The 15,000-nt window shown below is 58.5% G+C and overlaps 1 protein-coding gene across 4 annotated transcripts in view; it reads left to right on the top strand.

The window, feature by feature from the left end:
• EGFR (epidermal growth factor receptor) overlaps nt 1–5,126 on the top strand; it is a 116,713-nt gene extending 111,587 nt beyond the window's left edge. For 3 of the 4 annotated variants that reach the window (XM_036327270.1, XM_036327271.1, XM_036327274.1), the window contains one exon: nt 1–5,126. This exon is cut by the window's left edge and continues 126 nt beyond it. In XM_036327270.1, the coding sequence (XP_036183163.1) occupies nt 1–221 (221 nt within the window). In that variant the 3' untranslated portion in view covers nt 222–5,126. The other variant, XM_036327273.1, reaches the window with a different exon arrangement.
• The last annotated feature ends 9,874 nt before the right edge of the window (nt 5,127–15,000 follow it).

Genomic DNA, 15,000 nt, shown 5'->3' on the forward strand with positions numbered 1-15,000 from the left:
TGGGCAACCCCGAGTATCTCAACACCACCCACCCCTCCGCCGTCCACGGGGCCCGCTGGGCGCCGAACGGCAGCCACCAAATCAACCTGGACAACCCCGACTACCAGCAGGACTTCCTGCCCAAGGAGGCCCAGGCCAACGGCCTCTTCCCGGGGCCCACGGCCGAGAACGCAGACTACCTGCGGGTGGGCCTGCCGAGCAGCGAGTCCATCGGCGCATGACCGAGGAAGTGGCCACGGCCGCCAGGCCAGCCTGCAGCCCCCGGGACCGGCCACGCAGCTCCCAGGCCTGCCAGCCACCCGCCGTGCCCCACCACTCCTGCCCCCGCCCCGGACTGGTCTGGCCGGATCCAAGGATCTTCTTAGATCGTCTGACCGGCCCCCTTTCGACCAGGCGGCGCCCCTGCTCGGATGTGCGCTGGCACGTTGCACTCTGAGCTCCTCAGAAGGCACCGGAAAGAATGCCGTCCCGGGCAGACGTGCACCCAGCAATGAGGGACCTTCGGAAAGAAAGCTGCCTACACTGAAGAGGTACTGCTCGGGGGCCCGGGGGTTTTCAGGGCCGGTACTGGCTCGGTTCCGAATGGGCTTCTCTGATGAGGAAGAGGCCAGACCGTCCGGAGCTCGCGCTGCCCTGAGGACAGGGGCCCACCTGGGACCAAGAGCAAGGCCAGCCTGAGGGGACGCGGACCGTCGGCTCTGCCTCTGCTCTCCCCGACCGGTCACACGCGCCCTCCCTGACCCCAGCGGCTGACGGTACGCGGCACGGCATCCCGTCGTGGCAGGTACGAGAGGATGAGCCGCCTTGCCCCCTTCCTGGGCAGGGAGGACCCGACGACAGATTCCTCCTCGGACTCGCTTTTCTGTCCGTGTCCCCGTGGTCCTCGCCCTCCATCCCTTGGCCGGCGTCTTCCCGTGACAAGCCTTAAGACTTCCTTGTTTGTTCTCCATTCCATTCCTTTTGGAACCCGATACGGTTTCCCCGTCAGCAAGAGGAAACGGTACAGCCAACAGGCCAGGCCGGCTCCCAGCCGAGTCAGCAGCACTCAGACCAGAAGCCTTTAATCAAGACGCGAACGTTCTCAGAGGAAGCCCGTCCGGCCTTGGGGGGTCGGGGGGGGGGCGCAGATCCGGAGGCTGCGGAGAGGAAGCTGTGCTGGAGACTGGCTGAGTCGCCCCCAAAAAAGATTCGCTTAGGCTACCCGTAGAAACACCCTTCCTTCTTTCACTTTAAACGTTTTTTACTCGAAAGGTACTCTTCTCTTCCCTTTGGGGAACCCCCCCCCCGTGTGAATAGACCCAGGCACCCACTCACAGCCTCGCACTGCCGCTTCCCCGCGGGAGTGACGATGGGGTGGAGAGGGTGGGATTCAGGTGGCAAATAGGAAGGCGTGAGTTTGACGTTGACGCTAATGCCTTCGCAGCATTGCAGGTGCATGAGGAGAGAAAATGTTTTTCCTTCTTTCACAAAAGTCTCTCTCCTCGGAGAGCCCAGCGAGGTGGGGCTCCGACACCCCAACCTGTGCAAGGTGGGCCTCCCCGGTGCGTTACACACTCGTAGCCGCACCCACCCGCCCACCAGCCCAGCAAGACGCATTCCCCCACCTCTCTGGCCCGGGCTGTGCTCAGCCACACGCACGTGCAAAATTGTCCTTTCGTTTTTGAAAGATTTAGTGACTCCGATGGATCAGGGCCCCACCGTTTTGTTACCAAAAAAATTTGTTTCCATGGAAACACAAGCTCCATTCACGTTAGTGCCATCACCCTCGCAAATACTCCTGAGGCCTCGGCCAGCCCAGCAGAGGTGCTAATGGTGCAAAAATCCATAAGACAGAATCCCTGGTTCCAAGAATTCACAACAGAGCAAAGGGAATGGACCCCCAGACGCTAAACTTAGAACAAGAGGGCCAAGGCTAGGCGAGATGCGGCAGCCACGCCCTGTGGCGGCACTGGGGGCAGTGTGTGTTGGGGGGGGGGCGGGGGGTGCCTCCAGGAGGCCGGGAAGGCTGGGCAAGGAGGCGGGAGGCTGAAGGCCCGAGGCACCAGGTGGAAAGTGTGCTCCGGGCAGAGGGAACCCGCCTGCACCTGCCAGCGGACCCGCTGAGCCAGGCCCACCCACCGCCCCTTTAAGCCTGGGAGCCCCGGCCTCGCCCCGGGCTCCCCACTGGGGAGGTTGCGTCCCCCCAGAAATCGGAGAGTGATCAGGGAGGCGGCCGCACAACATTGCTGAGCGTCTGCCGTGTTAAGCCATTGCCACGAGACCACCTTTACTGTTTACCCACCCCGAGCGTAAGTAATTCCGTGGGACGTGTATTCGCACTGGAAGCCACGGTCACATCCAGGGTCGCAGCGACCGGCGGGGAGGGCGCGGCAGCCGGTCGCCTGTGGCCATTAGGTCCCCGTGTTTTTGTAACTGAAATGGTTTCTGTGAAACATAATAAACCCGCAGAAACGGTTCCAGCGCGCACTCCTTGGGGCTTCCGCTTTCCTGCATGAAACCTAGTTGCCCGGGTCGCTTCAGGTTGTGTTTTTCCCGAAGTGCTTCTCCCGTCTGTTCCGGGCGGCGCAGGGGCTGGTGGACACGGCTGAGCCTGGAGAGCAGGGCGCCCCGGGGGAGGGGGGACGGGTTTCCATCTGAGGCCCCTGTCGGCCAGATGTCAAAGCTCCTGCTGTGCCCTCTGCCCCTGCAGGGGGTGGGCCTGACGCTCCTGCCTCCCCCGCCCCGGCCCTGGCCTTGCCCGCCACCTGGCCGCCTGGCCGCCTGACCTCCAGAGAGTTGGAAGCTGACATGCGCACTGGGCCACGGTCCTCACGTCCGTCCCAGACCATCCCTAAGGCGGCCCTGTAACGCACTCTGTGGAAACGCTGTCACCTCCTCAGTGAGACAAATGAACCCCCCAGGCCTCGGTGTTTGTCGGAAGTTCTCCCCCCAGCTGTGCCCCGCCCCCTCTCCCGCAGACACGGGACTGGGATGGGACCGGCACCGGTCCGTGTGGCTGCCCGGGAACCTCCAGGTCCCCACCGGGAAGGTCCTGATGGGCTTCGTCTCCGGTGCAGCCGGGCCCAGGACTTTTCCCAGCCCCCCGGAATTCTGGTGAGCCCTGCCGCTTGGGGGACCCCTGGGGTGAAGAAAGTTCTGGGGGGCGGAGACGGGGCCCCCAGCTGACCGTCTCCCCGCTCTGAGCTCCTGGCCACGGGCCCCCGGGTGCGTAGCGTCTACAAGGCTGTCGGACCGTGCTCACTCGCGGCGCTCACCCTCACTGCCCACTGGAGTCCCCCGTGAGCTTAAAAGGAAGAGAGCGGGGACCTCAGGCCCCTTTAACCGAAATCGCAGGGCTCCCCATGTGGCTGGAGTGGCAGCCAGAGGTGAACCCCCCTCTCTGCGGTCACCCCGGGTCCTACAAGCCCGTGGTCTGGGTCACGCCCAGGTCAGGACCAGATAAAACTGCCTGCGTTCAGTCGGGATCCCCGGAGGCAGCCCACAGGGCAGCGTGCGGTCCCTGACACGCGGGACGTGGCCACTGCCGGCCGCTCCGAACGCCTCGAGTCCTTGTCGCCAGCAGCTAACTGACCTGAGAGGGGCAGGTGCCCAGCCAAGTGCGTTTGCTCAGGCGTGAGCGAGAAACGGGCCCCTCGGCCCGTGGGCGGCCACACTGCGAGGGCTGCTGGACGTGCCCTCAGTGCCCACCTCGCCTGCCTGCCTTTGGAGGAGCACGCGGCCACGGCCACGGCCACGATCTGGTCCTTCCCTCACCCGGGGCTGTAAACCCAACCCATCAGGAAGCCTGCCTCCCCCACACGCCTGCCGCGGGGCGGGGGGCATACACCTCTGTGCTCTCAGACACACGCAGGCAGGACTTTCCATGTACGTCTATTTTTGTAACTTTTTTGAGGAATTTTAGCCTCTTATGTAGCACTGAACTTTGTAAGGTATGTTTTTTAAAATATGTTTTTATTGACTTCAGAGAGGAAGGGAGAGGGAGAGAGAGAGACATCCGTGATGAGGGAGAATCATTGGTCGGCTGCCTCCTGCACGCCCTTCATGGGGGATGGAGCCCGCAGCCTGGGCACGCGCCCTGACGGGGAATGGAACGCCGGCCGGGCTCCCAAGCCTTTTAGTCAACAGCGCGTTCTCACCACGTAACCCGGACTAAGACCTCACAGCCCTGGCCGGGTGGCTCAGTGGGTTAGAGTGCCATCCTGATACACCAGGGTTTCGGGCCTGATTCCGAGTCAGGGCACATATGAGAATCCACCGTGAATGCAAAAACAAGTGGAACAGCAAGTCGCCGTCTCTCTTGTGGGGCAGCTAAAGACAGCGGGCACTCCTGCAGCCTGCGCAGCCCGCCCTCTGGCCGCCGCGCCACCTTCGCTTCCAGGGCGAGAGAAAACCTCGGCTCACCAGTCACCTTCAGAGGGCAGGCGTCAGGAGGACTGCCTGAGCCGTCAGATGGCTTCTATCGAAACAAGAGGGTCCGTGCTTTCAGAAACATGTCGGATGTCCTTTTCACAAACTGTATCTGGGGCCAAAACAAGCGATGTGCGTGTGTGGCTTCTCTCTTCCCGCGGCAGGCACGGTGCACAAGGCTGTCCTCTCTGAAGGCCTACGAGTCCCCACCCTATCGCCTGGCGGTACATTTACATGCATTTAATTTTGTTTTTTATATAGAAGACCTTCCGCCTAATTTGGCTGCAAAATAATCTTGCTGTGTAATAATAGAATCTCTGACAAACACGGAGACCCTGTGGGTTGGAGGTGACCGTGGAACTGAGTGGCTGGACAGGGCAGTCACTTCCTTCCAAATCAAGCAGTAGCCGTGCAGCGCGCGGACACGGTACGTTTCTAACCTTGTGAGTGTGGAGAGAGGAAAGCAGTATTTGTCCACGTGGAACGCAAGCCTCCCGGGCTATGGTGTACACGTGGGATCGGGACTCATGGACTGCGTGTCGAGTATTTAGCAATTAGGTGTACACCATTCATTGTCTCTATGCATAAGTACCTATACGAATAATACTGTATTCCTGGCTAACAATGTTGATATTCGTTATTGATCCTATCTGACCTCCTGTAGATGTTCTTTCCTGATGACTTTTTAAAGTTCATTAATAAACTTTATTTTTAGAGCATTGTCAGGTTGAAACACTGCAAAACGGGGCAGAACGTAGGAAGTTCCCAACCCACCCTCCCTTCCCACCCCGACCCTCCCTCCCTATCGCCGCCCACACCCCAGCGGCCTGGTCGAAGCTGAATGCCCGGAGGTTCCGTGTGGGGGTGGGATCAGGACGGGGTCCCTCAGTGGGGGTCCCTCAGCGGGGGTCCCTCCGGGTGCCGTGCTGTGGGCAGTGCACTCTGATGCAAGCGCTTGATTCTACGGTCATTTCGCGCCTGTGCACACCTCCCGAAAGCTCTCCTCAGATTCCTTCGAGTTTCTCCGGCTCCGCAGAGCCCAGGGGATTCCGTGGCCACAGGTCTGCTTCCTGAGACCCCAGGTGAGCGGAGTGTTGGTGAGATCCCGCCGGATTCAGCTCGGGGGTGACTAATGCCCGCGGCCCTGGGCGCAGGTGCGGCGGACTCGCTGCGGCCCTGTTACCACCTCCCCCTCACTTCTGGACGGTTCCCTCCCCCTCGCCCACCAGTGACTCCTGTGGGTGGGAACTCTTCCGTAGCGTCTCATTTCAGACACTTCACTACTGGCCCACCAAAGTGCTGAAGGGTCCCGGGTTCGATTCCGGTCAAGGGCACATGCCCAGGTTGCGGGCTCGATCCCCAATAGGGGGTGTGCAGGAGGCAGCCGAACCAGGATTCTCTCTCATCATGGATGTTCCTCTCTCTCTCTGTCTCTCTCTGTCTCTCTCTCTCTCTCTCTCTCTCTCTCTCTCTCTCTCTCCCTCTCCTTTCCTCTCTGAAATCAATACAAATATATTTTAAAAGAGAGACTAAGATCCCAACCTCAAGGCGAACGCACCAGCCCCGCTCCTCTCCCTCTGCCCCCATCACTCCAGCTGCTGCTCCGTGCAGAGGGGCCAAGACTGGAAGAAATGTTGCTTCGGGGCCAAATCTTGCCAAAGTAACTCTCACTGTGAGGAGAGAGATTCCTGAGAATGGGAGGGGTGGGGGGGTCTGGGACGGAGACGGGGTTCCTCCTGCCTGGGCCTGGGTTCCCCCGGTGCTGGCCTCAGGCAGTTCTCCAGGCTTCGTGGGGTCCCGGCTCCTCCCCCAGGCCACGGGGTCCTCCCTCTACGTTAAACACTTGGGTAGAAAAGCAAATAGTCCTATCCGAATGGTGCCCTGGTCTCAGAATTGGTCAACAAGAAATGCCAAGAGCCTGTGGGCGTGCATTTATCGCTTGGAAAGGGGTGCCGTGGGGCTCACCCTCTGCTCCCATGGGGGGGCGGGAGGGGCGGGCATACAGCCATGTCCACACGCTGGCATCCTGCAGGTTCTGCCTCGAACCTCTCCCCGCCCGAGACTGAGCCAGAAATCCTGGAAACCGGGTGCAAAGGAAACAGCAACATGCCCTGTACCCCATTCCTGGAAGCTATGCCTCCTGCACCCGAGCTCGGGCTCCCCGGGCCGCACCCACCTCAAGGTGCGGACGCAGCAGAGCCCAGGGGAGGCGCGGCCCCACCCACCCACCGGTCTCTCCCCGAGTCCCTGGTACCACTTCCACCAGCCCTCCAAAGCCCACTCCTTCGGAGACAAGGAAATGTGCCATCTGTCCGTGTCTGTAGCTTAGAGCATCGTCAGCAGACCCCGTCCCGTGCCCGCGCCAAGCCTAGCCAGCAGCTGGCGTTTGTGCCTGGAGCTGCCTTCTCCTCCCCTGTGTGTGCGGGTGATGCTCTCACCGTCCAGGGGGGAGCTGAGCGGTGGCAGCAGGGACCCCGGAACCTGCAAAGCCGAAGATACTCCCTCTCTGGTCCTTCACAGGACTTTGGGGACTCTGAAACAGCGGGTCAAAAAAAGTGTTAAAACAATTCAGCAGGGTGGCCGGATACCAATGCAGTCCGTCGCTTTCCTGCGGACCACCCATCGTTAACTAGTTGGTGTCAGGAAGAAAAATCCTGTTTAAAATAGCAACTGAAACTACAGAGCAGCGAGGCATCCACTTAAATGTGCGTGAACAGGATGCAAAGAACAACCGACACTTGGCAGGGGCGGAGGAGAAGACGTCAGGGATACACAGGTACGGAGCCTGGGCCTGGTCAAAACACCAGCTCTCCCGTCACCACCACATACAGTCCAGGCGATCCCAATGAGAATGTCACCTCATCATTTTAGGCTTAGAACTTGGAACGCAGAAAGTGCACGACAGCAGGAAAGAGCATTGGGTCACAGCCGCCTTCTGCCTGAATGACATCGAGGATGTGAAGCGCTGAGTAAAACCGTGATGCAGTGAGAGCTGGCAGCACGCTGTGGGCCCGGAGAAACGTTCATGGGAACGCGGGGAAGGTGGGAGCAGACACGTGTGTGCGTGGAAATGCAGCGAGTGGTAATGACAGTTTCCAGGAAGTGGGGGAATGCGAGGCTCTCCGTTACGTGATTCTGGAGAAAACGTCTACGCATTTGCACGTGGGTGAGAGCTCTATCTCACATGGCACCCCAAAGCCAATCCCAGGTGCGCTAAAGATCTCGGCGTAAAAACCAAAACCATCCGCATCTTGGGGGAAAATGGACTTGAGCTTTTTTGGATCGGAGGATGGGGAGGCTATGCTATGATGACGAAACTCCAGAGGCTCAGAGGAGACGATTGGCAATGTGGCCACCAACATTATTTGGGGGGGATTATAAGAAAAAATAACTAAACGGGTGTGTTGTTGTTTTTAAGTCCAAATTCATATTAGGAGATAAATTTTGAGATACGTCAAGGATTATTAATGTCCTAAAATATGAAGAATTCCATTGGATCCATAAAAGAACTTAAACACCTTATAAGCATATCAGTGAGCAGATGGTGGAAAATGCAAATGACTAATCACACTTAGGAACCTATGTGTTCGGCCACACTCACTATCGAGAAGAGGCCGTGAACCTGAGCAAGAACCCCTCTCCACCATACGTTCCGGGGGAGTAGGGAGAGTCACAGACTGTTTGTATGACAATCAAACGGTTAAACACGTGTGCCCCTGACATGGCAGTTCCCCTGGGACACATCACCTAATAAGACATTGTCAGTGACCGAACGTGTCTCCCCTTAAATTTGTCGAAGCCCGAACCCCCATGTGATGGTGTTAGGAGGTGGGGCTTTGGAGGAATTAGGGTTCCATGAGCTCCTGAGCTGGGACCCCAGGGGGGGTTAGAGTCCTTATAAGAAGAGGAAGAGAGCAGAGCCCCTCTCTCCACGGGGAGGACACAGGAAGAGGGCAGCCCCCTGCAGCCGGACGAGAGCTCTCGCCAGGACCCGGCCGAGCTGGGCCCGGGGCTCGGACTCCAGCGCCACATCCGTGGGAGATGAGTGCTGCTGGGTAAGCCACCGGTCCGTGCCGCTTTGTCTGGGCAGCCTGAGCTGACTAAGCCAATACTCCGACACCTAGACAAATGCCGAGGAGTGAGAATGGTCACTGAACCATTATCTGTAATACAGAAACAAAAGGGAAATGTTTCATGTTCATGCAAAGGGATATTACTTCTTCAAATATATTTTTTTATTGATTTCAGAGAGGAGGGGAGAGGGAGAGAGAGCTAGAAACATCAATGAGAGAGAATCATTAATCGGCTGCCTCCCACACACCCCCGACTGGGAATCAAGCCCGCAACCTGGGCATGTGCCCTGACTGGGAATCGAACCGTGACCTCCCGGTTCATAGGTCAAAGCTCAACCACCAAGCCATGCCGGCCGGGCCAAAAGGAAATTATTAAATAAGTTTTGAAGCATCGTGATATGGAACTCGGTGCCGTTGTTAGAGCGGAGGGGAGAAATCCGTGAGCGATATTGCGGAGATATGTCCCCATCGTGTTGTTTTAAATAAAATCAAGCCAGTTGCTGAATAACACGATTGTTTAAAAAAAAAAAGCCTACATGTGTGTATACCCATGTGTACACACACACACAGATACCACCGGACAATGGCCTGGAGCTGGCCCTGTTAGCTCACCATGCTGGGGACCTGTGGAGAGAGGCACTGAAGCATGAGGTGGCAACGTGGCCAGGAGGGAATGTTTCCTTTTATTCGTGTCCTTTTGACTTTCCATGCCGTCTGGGTTTTTAGAAGAGCAGGTATTACTTTGGTGATTATACTGGGCATCCATGTCACGGCTGTCAGTGCATGGCTTTCCCTCTGCTCCCACCCAGCAAAGCATTTGGCCACGTCCTGTTTCGTTTCCTCTTGCTCCTTCGGGGAAAGTGCTGGTGGCAGGAGGTTGTGGTCAGGCCCCCTGGGTGGCGGGAGGATGTGGTGGGCAGGGACGTTCGGGGCTGAGTGTACAGGTTCTTGGGTGACGGACACACGGGCCTAGGATAACAGAGCCCTTGGAGGGAGACCATCGTCGTCAGCTCGTGCCGTGAGAAAATACTGCCGACTGCACGGCTACAACAACAGACACTGACTTCCCACAGTCCTGGGGCGGTGAGCTCCAAGGTCATGGTGCGGCTGCCTCAGGGTCTGGGAGGCCCTCCTGCTAGAGGCAGAGAGCCACCTCCCCGCCGGCCGCCTCACACGACGGAGAGGCACAACGAGGGCTTTCCGGTGTCTCTTCTCCTGAGGGCGCTGATTCCACTGCCAGGGCCCCACCCTCATGGCCTCGCCCCACTCTACTCCCTCCCAAAGCCCACATCCATCTCCAACACCTGCTGACGGGCCTTTTGCGATGGACATGATTTTGCATGTGCCCTGCTGTGTACCCTTGCAAGGCGCTCCCCCTCTCTCTCTCTTTCTCTCTATCCCCCTCTCCCCCTCTCCCCCTCTCTCCCTCCCCCCCCCCCCCCCGCGTCCCCCTCTCTCCCTCTCTCTCTACCACAGGAAATTGCTTTGTCAAATGGTAGGACATTTCAATTTAAATGGATACTGTCCAATTGCCAGAACAACATGCGGGACCCATTCCTTCGAGTCCCTGCCAATTCTTCGTGCTCTCAACTCTGACAACTTGTGTTCATTTCATGGAGCTAAATGGCTGCGTGTGCTTGCTTTGGCTTTCTTTGTTTGGGGTTTGGCATTTTCCTGGTGAAAATGGGCACCCTTTTCATTTTTATATTCGCCTGTAAAATATGCTTATTGTACAGAAAACACAGCCGCATGGGTAAATGTGAGATCAGGCATGAAGCGTGTTTGTCTCCCATGTTTTACTCCCCATCCCAATCCCGTTTGACCTTTTGATGCCGGGACGGCTGCCTCCTCTGTGTTGACCTACAGACGTTCACTCTGTACCTGGGGCGCTGGTTCCCGATCTCCTCAGCATATGCATTAGCTCCTGTAAATGCTATCATCGGGGAAACGCAATTCTAACATTTTCTATATTAAGCGCATTTTCCATGGTATTTGCTCAGGGCATCTGGCTTAGAAGGCCCCTCCCCCGAGGACGCAGCGGTGTTTGCCGTGTTCTCTGCCTCGGGCGCTTCACGCTCATCTTCTTACGCTCAGAGCCTCTGTGCTGGGCCACACACCCTGCTGTGGGGGTGGCTTCTGTCCCTGGCTGGCGCCCCATCGACCCTTCCACGCCTCGTCCCCTCCCGCTGGGTCCTCAGCCCTCACTCCATCTGCTCGCATCCGCCCCCCGGCCTCCCCCCGCTCCCACCTCCCAGCTCTCACATCCCCAGGGGCCCCCAGCTCTCAGCTTGCCAGTCCTGCCTCACCACCCACGGAGCCTGAGGCCGGGGACCAGCCCTGGGCCCCGCCAGAAGGAGCCCGTGGGACTCCCGGACAACCTGGAAGCGCTTCTCCAGTGTTTCTGGCAGAGCCGTGGCAGGAGGGAGGGCGGGAGGGGCTGGCCACCCTGGCAGCCTCTGTCCCAGCCTGGACAGCCGTCCCAGAGGGCTCATGGGCACTGCTGGCTGCCGGGGAGGTAGTCAGCCACCTCCACCCTGAAGACCAAGCCCACAACCGGCCCTCTTCCTCCTGGGGCCAGAGCACAGCTCCCTCCCACCCCAAGGACTGGGGGCTCCAGTGGGTTGTGCACCCCTGCGGAGCCTGGCAAGCTTTCTTTATATATATATTTTTTATTGATGTCAGAGAGGAAGGGAGAGGAAGAGAGAGATAGAAACATCAATGACGAGAGAGAATCATGGATCAGCTGCCTCCTGCTCACCCCCTACTGGGGATGGAGCCCACAACCCAGGCCTGTGCCCTGACCGGAAACCTAACCGTGACCTCCTGGTTCATAGGTTGACGCTCTAACTGCTGAGCCACACGGGCCGGGCTGCTTTGCCATTTTTGACGGCACATCTTGAGGAAGCAGACGCTTGAACACGCAAGCACAGCATGCTGTCCATTTGGAGTAAATATTTTGTAGCCGCCACGTGCCCAGCCTGGTCCCTACCTTGGGGACAGCCACGCGCCGGGTGGGGACCCCGCCTAGAGGGTGCAGGGACTCTGTGCATCACACTCCCAGCTCGCGGGCAAGCATGCGGTCAGGAGGCGACGGCCACTCGGGTCCAGTCTGGGGAAATGAAGGTCGGGCACTGAGATCCCGGTGGACAGTGGTAACCAGGGGTCAGCACCGGGAGCCGCCTCCGCCCTCCCGCCTTCTCCCCGTTCTGCCAGGAGAGGAGGCTGGAGTGGAGGGCAGGGCAGGCACCGGCCGCGCCCAGCCACTGGCGTCAGGGGTGCTAGACGGCACCCAGGGCCCAGCTGGCCCCCTGGCACGGGCTGAGCTGCTTTTCTGAAGCCGACGTCCAGGCGAGGAGCCAGGAGAGCCAAGGGCTCTGTCCGCAGAGATGGGCCCTGGGAAGGCCCACCCGCACCTCGCTGGAGTCCCGCCCAGGCCAGGCCCGCGGTGCCCGCAAGAACGTAAGTCCCCCCCCACCCCCCACCGCCCCCCCGCGACGCCCGCAGCCGGCGAGCCCGTGACCCGCGGCCGGCGAGCCCGTGACCCGCAGCCGGCGAGCCCGTGACCCCATGGCCGGCGAGCCCGTGACCCGCGGCCGGCGAGCCCGTGGCACCGGGCCGGGTGGAGACGGCGCTGGAGGTCCCACAGCCACACGCCCATGTCTGTGGGTGGAGCCGCCGTTTCACGAAGAGGACAGACGGACTCTGGCAGGTTTTGCTCCCGGTTTGCATCCTTCCTGCCCCCTCCCGTCCCCCACCTGCGCCCGCCTCGGGCCTCCCGCTCCCCTGCCGCGTCTCTGCTTCAGGAGCAGCTGCACTTGGAGGGGACCAAGGGCCGTGGACGCAAATGGGGTTGGAGCCCTGACTTCCCCACACGAGCTGGTGACCCGGGCCGTACAGGGCGCACACGGGGCCTCGCTTTCCTCGTGGTCCAGGGAGAGGCCTCTGGCCACGAATCAAACAGGAGCTCCTGAGTCTGACCCAATACAAGATGAGTAGATGGAGAAGGGGGCTCTCCATGACGCCCCCTAATGAACACAGAAAAACACGGGCCTGCATAGTGCAGGTCCCCTGATGGTCAGAGCAGTGCGAGCTGGGCCGCTGCCCACTGGGGCGCCAGTCCCCGCAGGGCTGAGCGCGGCGGCGGGACCCTGGGGTGCAGGCGGACCATGGGGTGCGGGGGGACCATGGGGTGTGGGCGGACCATGGGGTGCGGGGGAACCATGGGGTGTGGGCGGACCATGGGGTGCGGGGGGGACCACGGGGCGTGGCGGGACCAAGGGGCTCGGGAACCACAGAAGGCTGCTCCCGTTCTCCCTCTGAGCCACCCCGTCACACCTCGCGTGTTTGGGATGCCGCCCCGGTGGGGGACTTGGTGGCTTTTCTTAGTTTTGTTTACTTTGCTCTGGGAGCCGTTGGTATTTTCTTTGACACATTTTCAGCAATTTCACACTCAAGCAGCTCAGACAAGGCTTGGCTGCTGTGGCTCGGGCGCTTAGAGGACCGTCCTGTGCACCAAAAGGTTGTAGGTTCAATGCCAGTTGGGGTGCAGGCAGGAGGCAACCAGTGGGAGTTTCTCTCCCACATCGATGTCTCTCTCTCTCTCTCCATCCCTCCCTTCTTTGCTCTATAAAAATCAATAAAATCATACCCTTGGGTGAGGATGACTTTAAAATGACGCAGACGAACCTCTCTGCACCCACTCTACCACCCCCTCCCTGGAGTCACCCCACTCTCCTTGGTAAGGCTCGAAATGGTTTGAGACAAGTCCAGCCTGTGACAGACAGATTATAACTCCTTCCTTAGGGATATGCCCAAAACTGCGAAATTCCCCGAATCCCCAAACCCTTACAAAAAAACTGCACACAATGAATGAGGAAGCAAGTGGGGTACGTGCCCAAGCCAACCACACCTTCCTGGGTCAGCACAGGCTGCTCAAACTCCCTGTACTCCCCTAACCTAACCCTACTACAAGCCTAAACCTAACAATACGCTTAACTAAAACTTAGCCATAACCCTAACCCTAACCCTAACCCTAACCCTAACCCTAGCCCTAACCCTAACCCTAACCCTAACCCTAACCCTAACCTTAACCCTAACCCTAACCCTAGCCCTAACCCTAACCCTAACCCTAACCCTAACCCTAACCCTAACCCTATCCCTAACCCTAACCCTAACCCTAACCCTAACCCTAGCCTTAACCATAACCCTAACCCTAGCCCTAACCCTAACCCTAACCCTAACCCTAACCCTAACCCTAGCCTTAACCCTAACCCTAACCCTAACCCTCGCCCTAACCCTAACCCTAACCCTAACCCTAACCCTAGCCCTAACCCTAACCCTAACCCTAACCCTAACCCTAACACTAACCCTAGCCCGAACCCTAACCCTAGCCCTAACCCTAACCCTAACCCTAACCCTAGCCCTAACCCTAGCCCTAACCCTAACCCTAACCCTAACCCTAACCCTAACCCTAGCCTTAACCCTAACCCTAACCCTAACCCTCGCCCTAACCCTAACCCGAACCCTAACCCTAACCCTAACCCTAGCCATAACCCTAACCCTAACCCTAACCCTAGCCCTAACCCTAACCCTAACCCTAGCCCTAACCCTAGCCCTAACCCTAACCCTAACCCTAACCCTAACCCTAGCCTTAACCCTAACCCTAACCCTAACCTTAACCCTAACCCTAAACCTAGCCCTTACCCTGGCCCTAACCCAAGCCCTAACCCTAACCCTAACCCTAACCCTAGCCTTAACCCTAACCCTAACCCTAACCCTAGCCCTAACCCTAGCCCTAACCCTAACCCTAACCCTAGCCCTAACCCTAACCCTAACCCTAGCCATAACCCTGGCCCTAACCCAAGCCCTAACCCTAGCCCTAACCCTAACCCTAACCCTAACCCTAGCCCTAACCCTAACCCTAACCCTAGCCCTAACCCTAACCCTAACCCTAACCCTAGCCCTAACCCTAACCCTAACCTTAACCCTAACCCTAAACCTAGCCCTAACCCTCGCCCTAACCCTAACCCTAACCCTAACCCTAACCCTAGCCCTAACCCTAACCCTAACCCTAGCCCTAACCCTAACCCTAACCCTAGCCCTAACCCTAACCCTAACCCTAGCCCTAACCCTAACCCTAACCCTAACCCTAGCCCTAACCCTAACCCTAACCCTAGCCTAACCCTAACCCTAACCCTAACCCTAGCCCTAAACCTAACCCTAACCCTAGCCCTAACCCTAACCCTAACCTTAACCCTAGCCCTAACCCTAACCCTAACCCTAGCCCTAACCCTAACCCTAACCCTAACCCTAGCCATAACCCTAACCCTAACCCTAGCCCTAACCCTAGCCCTAACCCTAACCCTAACCCTAACCCTAACCCTAGCCTTAACCCTAACCCTAACCCTAACCTTAACCCTAACCCTAAACCTAGCCCTTATCCTAGCCCTAACCCTAGCCCTAACCCTAACCCTAACCCTAACCCTAGCCTTAACCCTAACCCTAACCCTAACCCTAGCCC

Source organism: Myotis myotis, unplaced genomic scaffold (genome assembly GCF_014108235.1).
Source record: "Myotis myotis isolate mMyoMyo1 unplaced genomic scaffold, mMyoMyo1.p scaffold_m19_p_11, whole genome shotgun sequence".
Classification (NCBI taxonomy): domain Eukaryota; kingdom Metazoa; phylum Chordata; class Mammalia; order Chiroptera; family Vespertilionidae; genus Myotis; species Myotis myotis.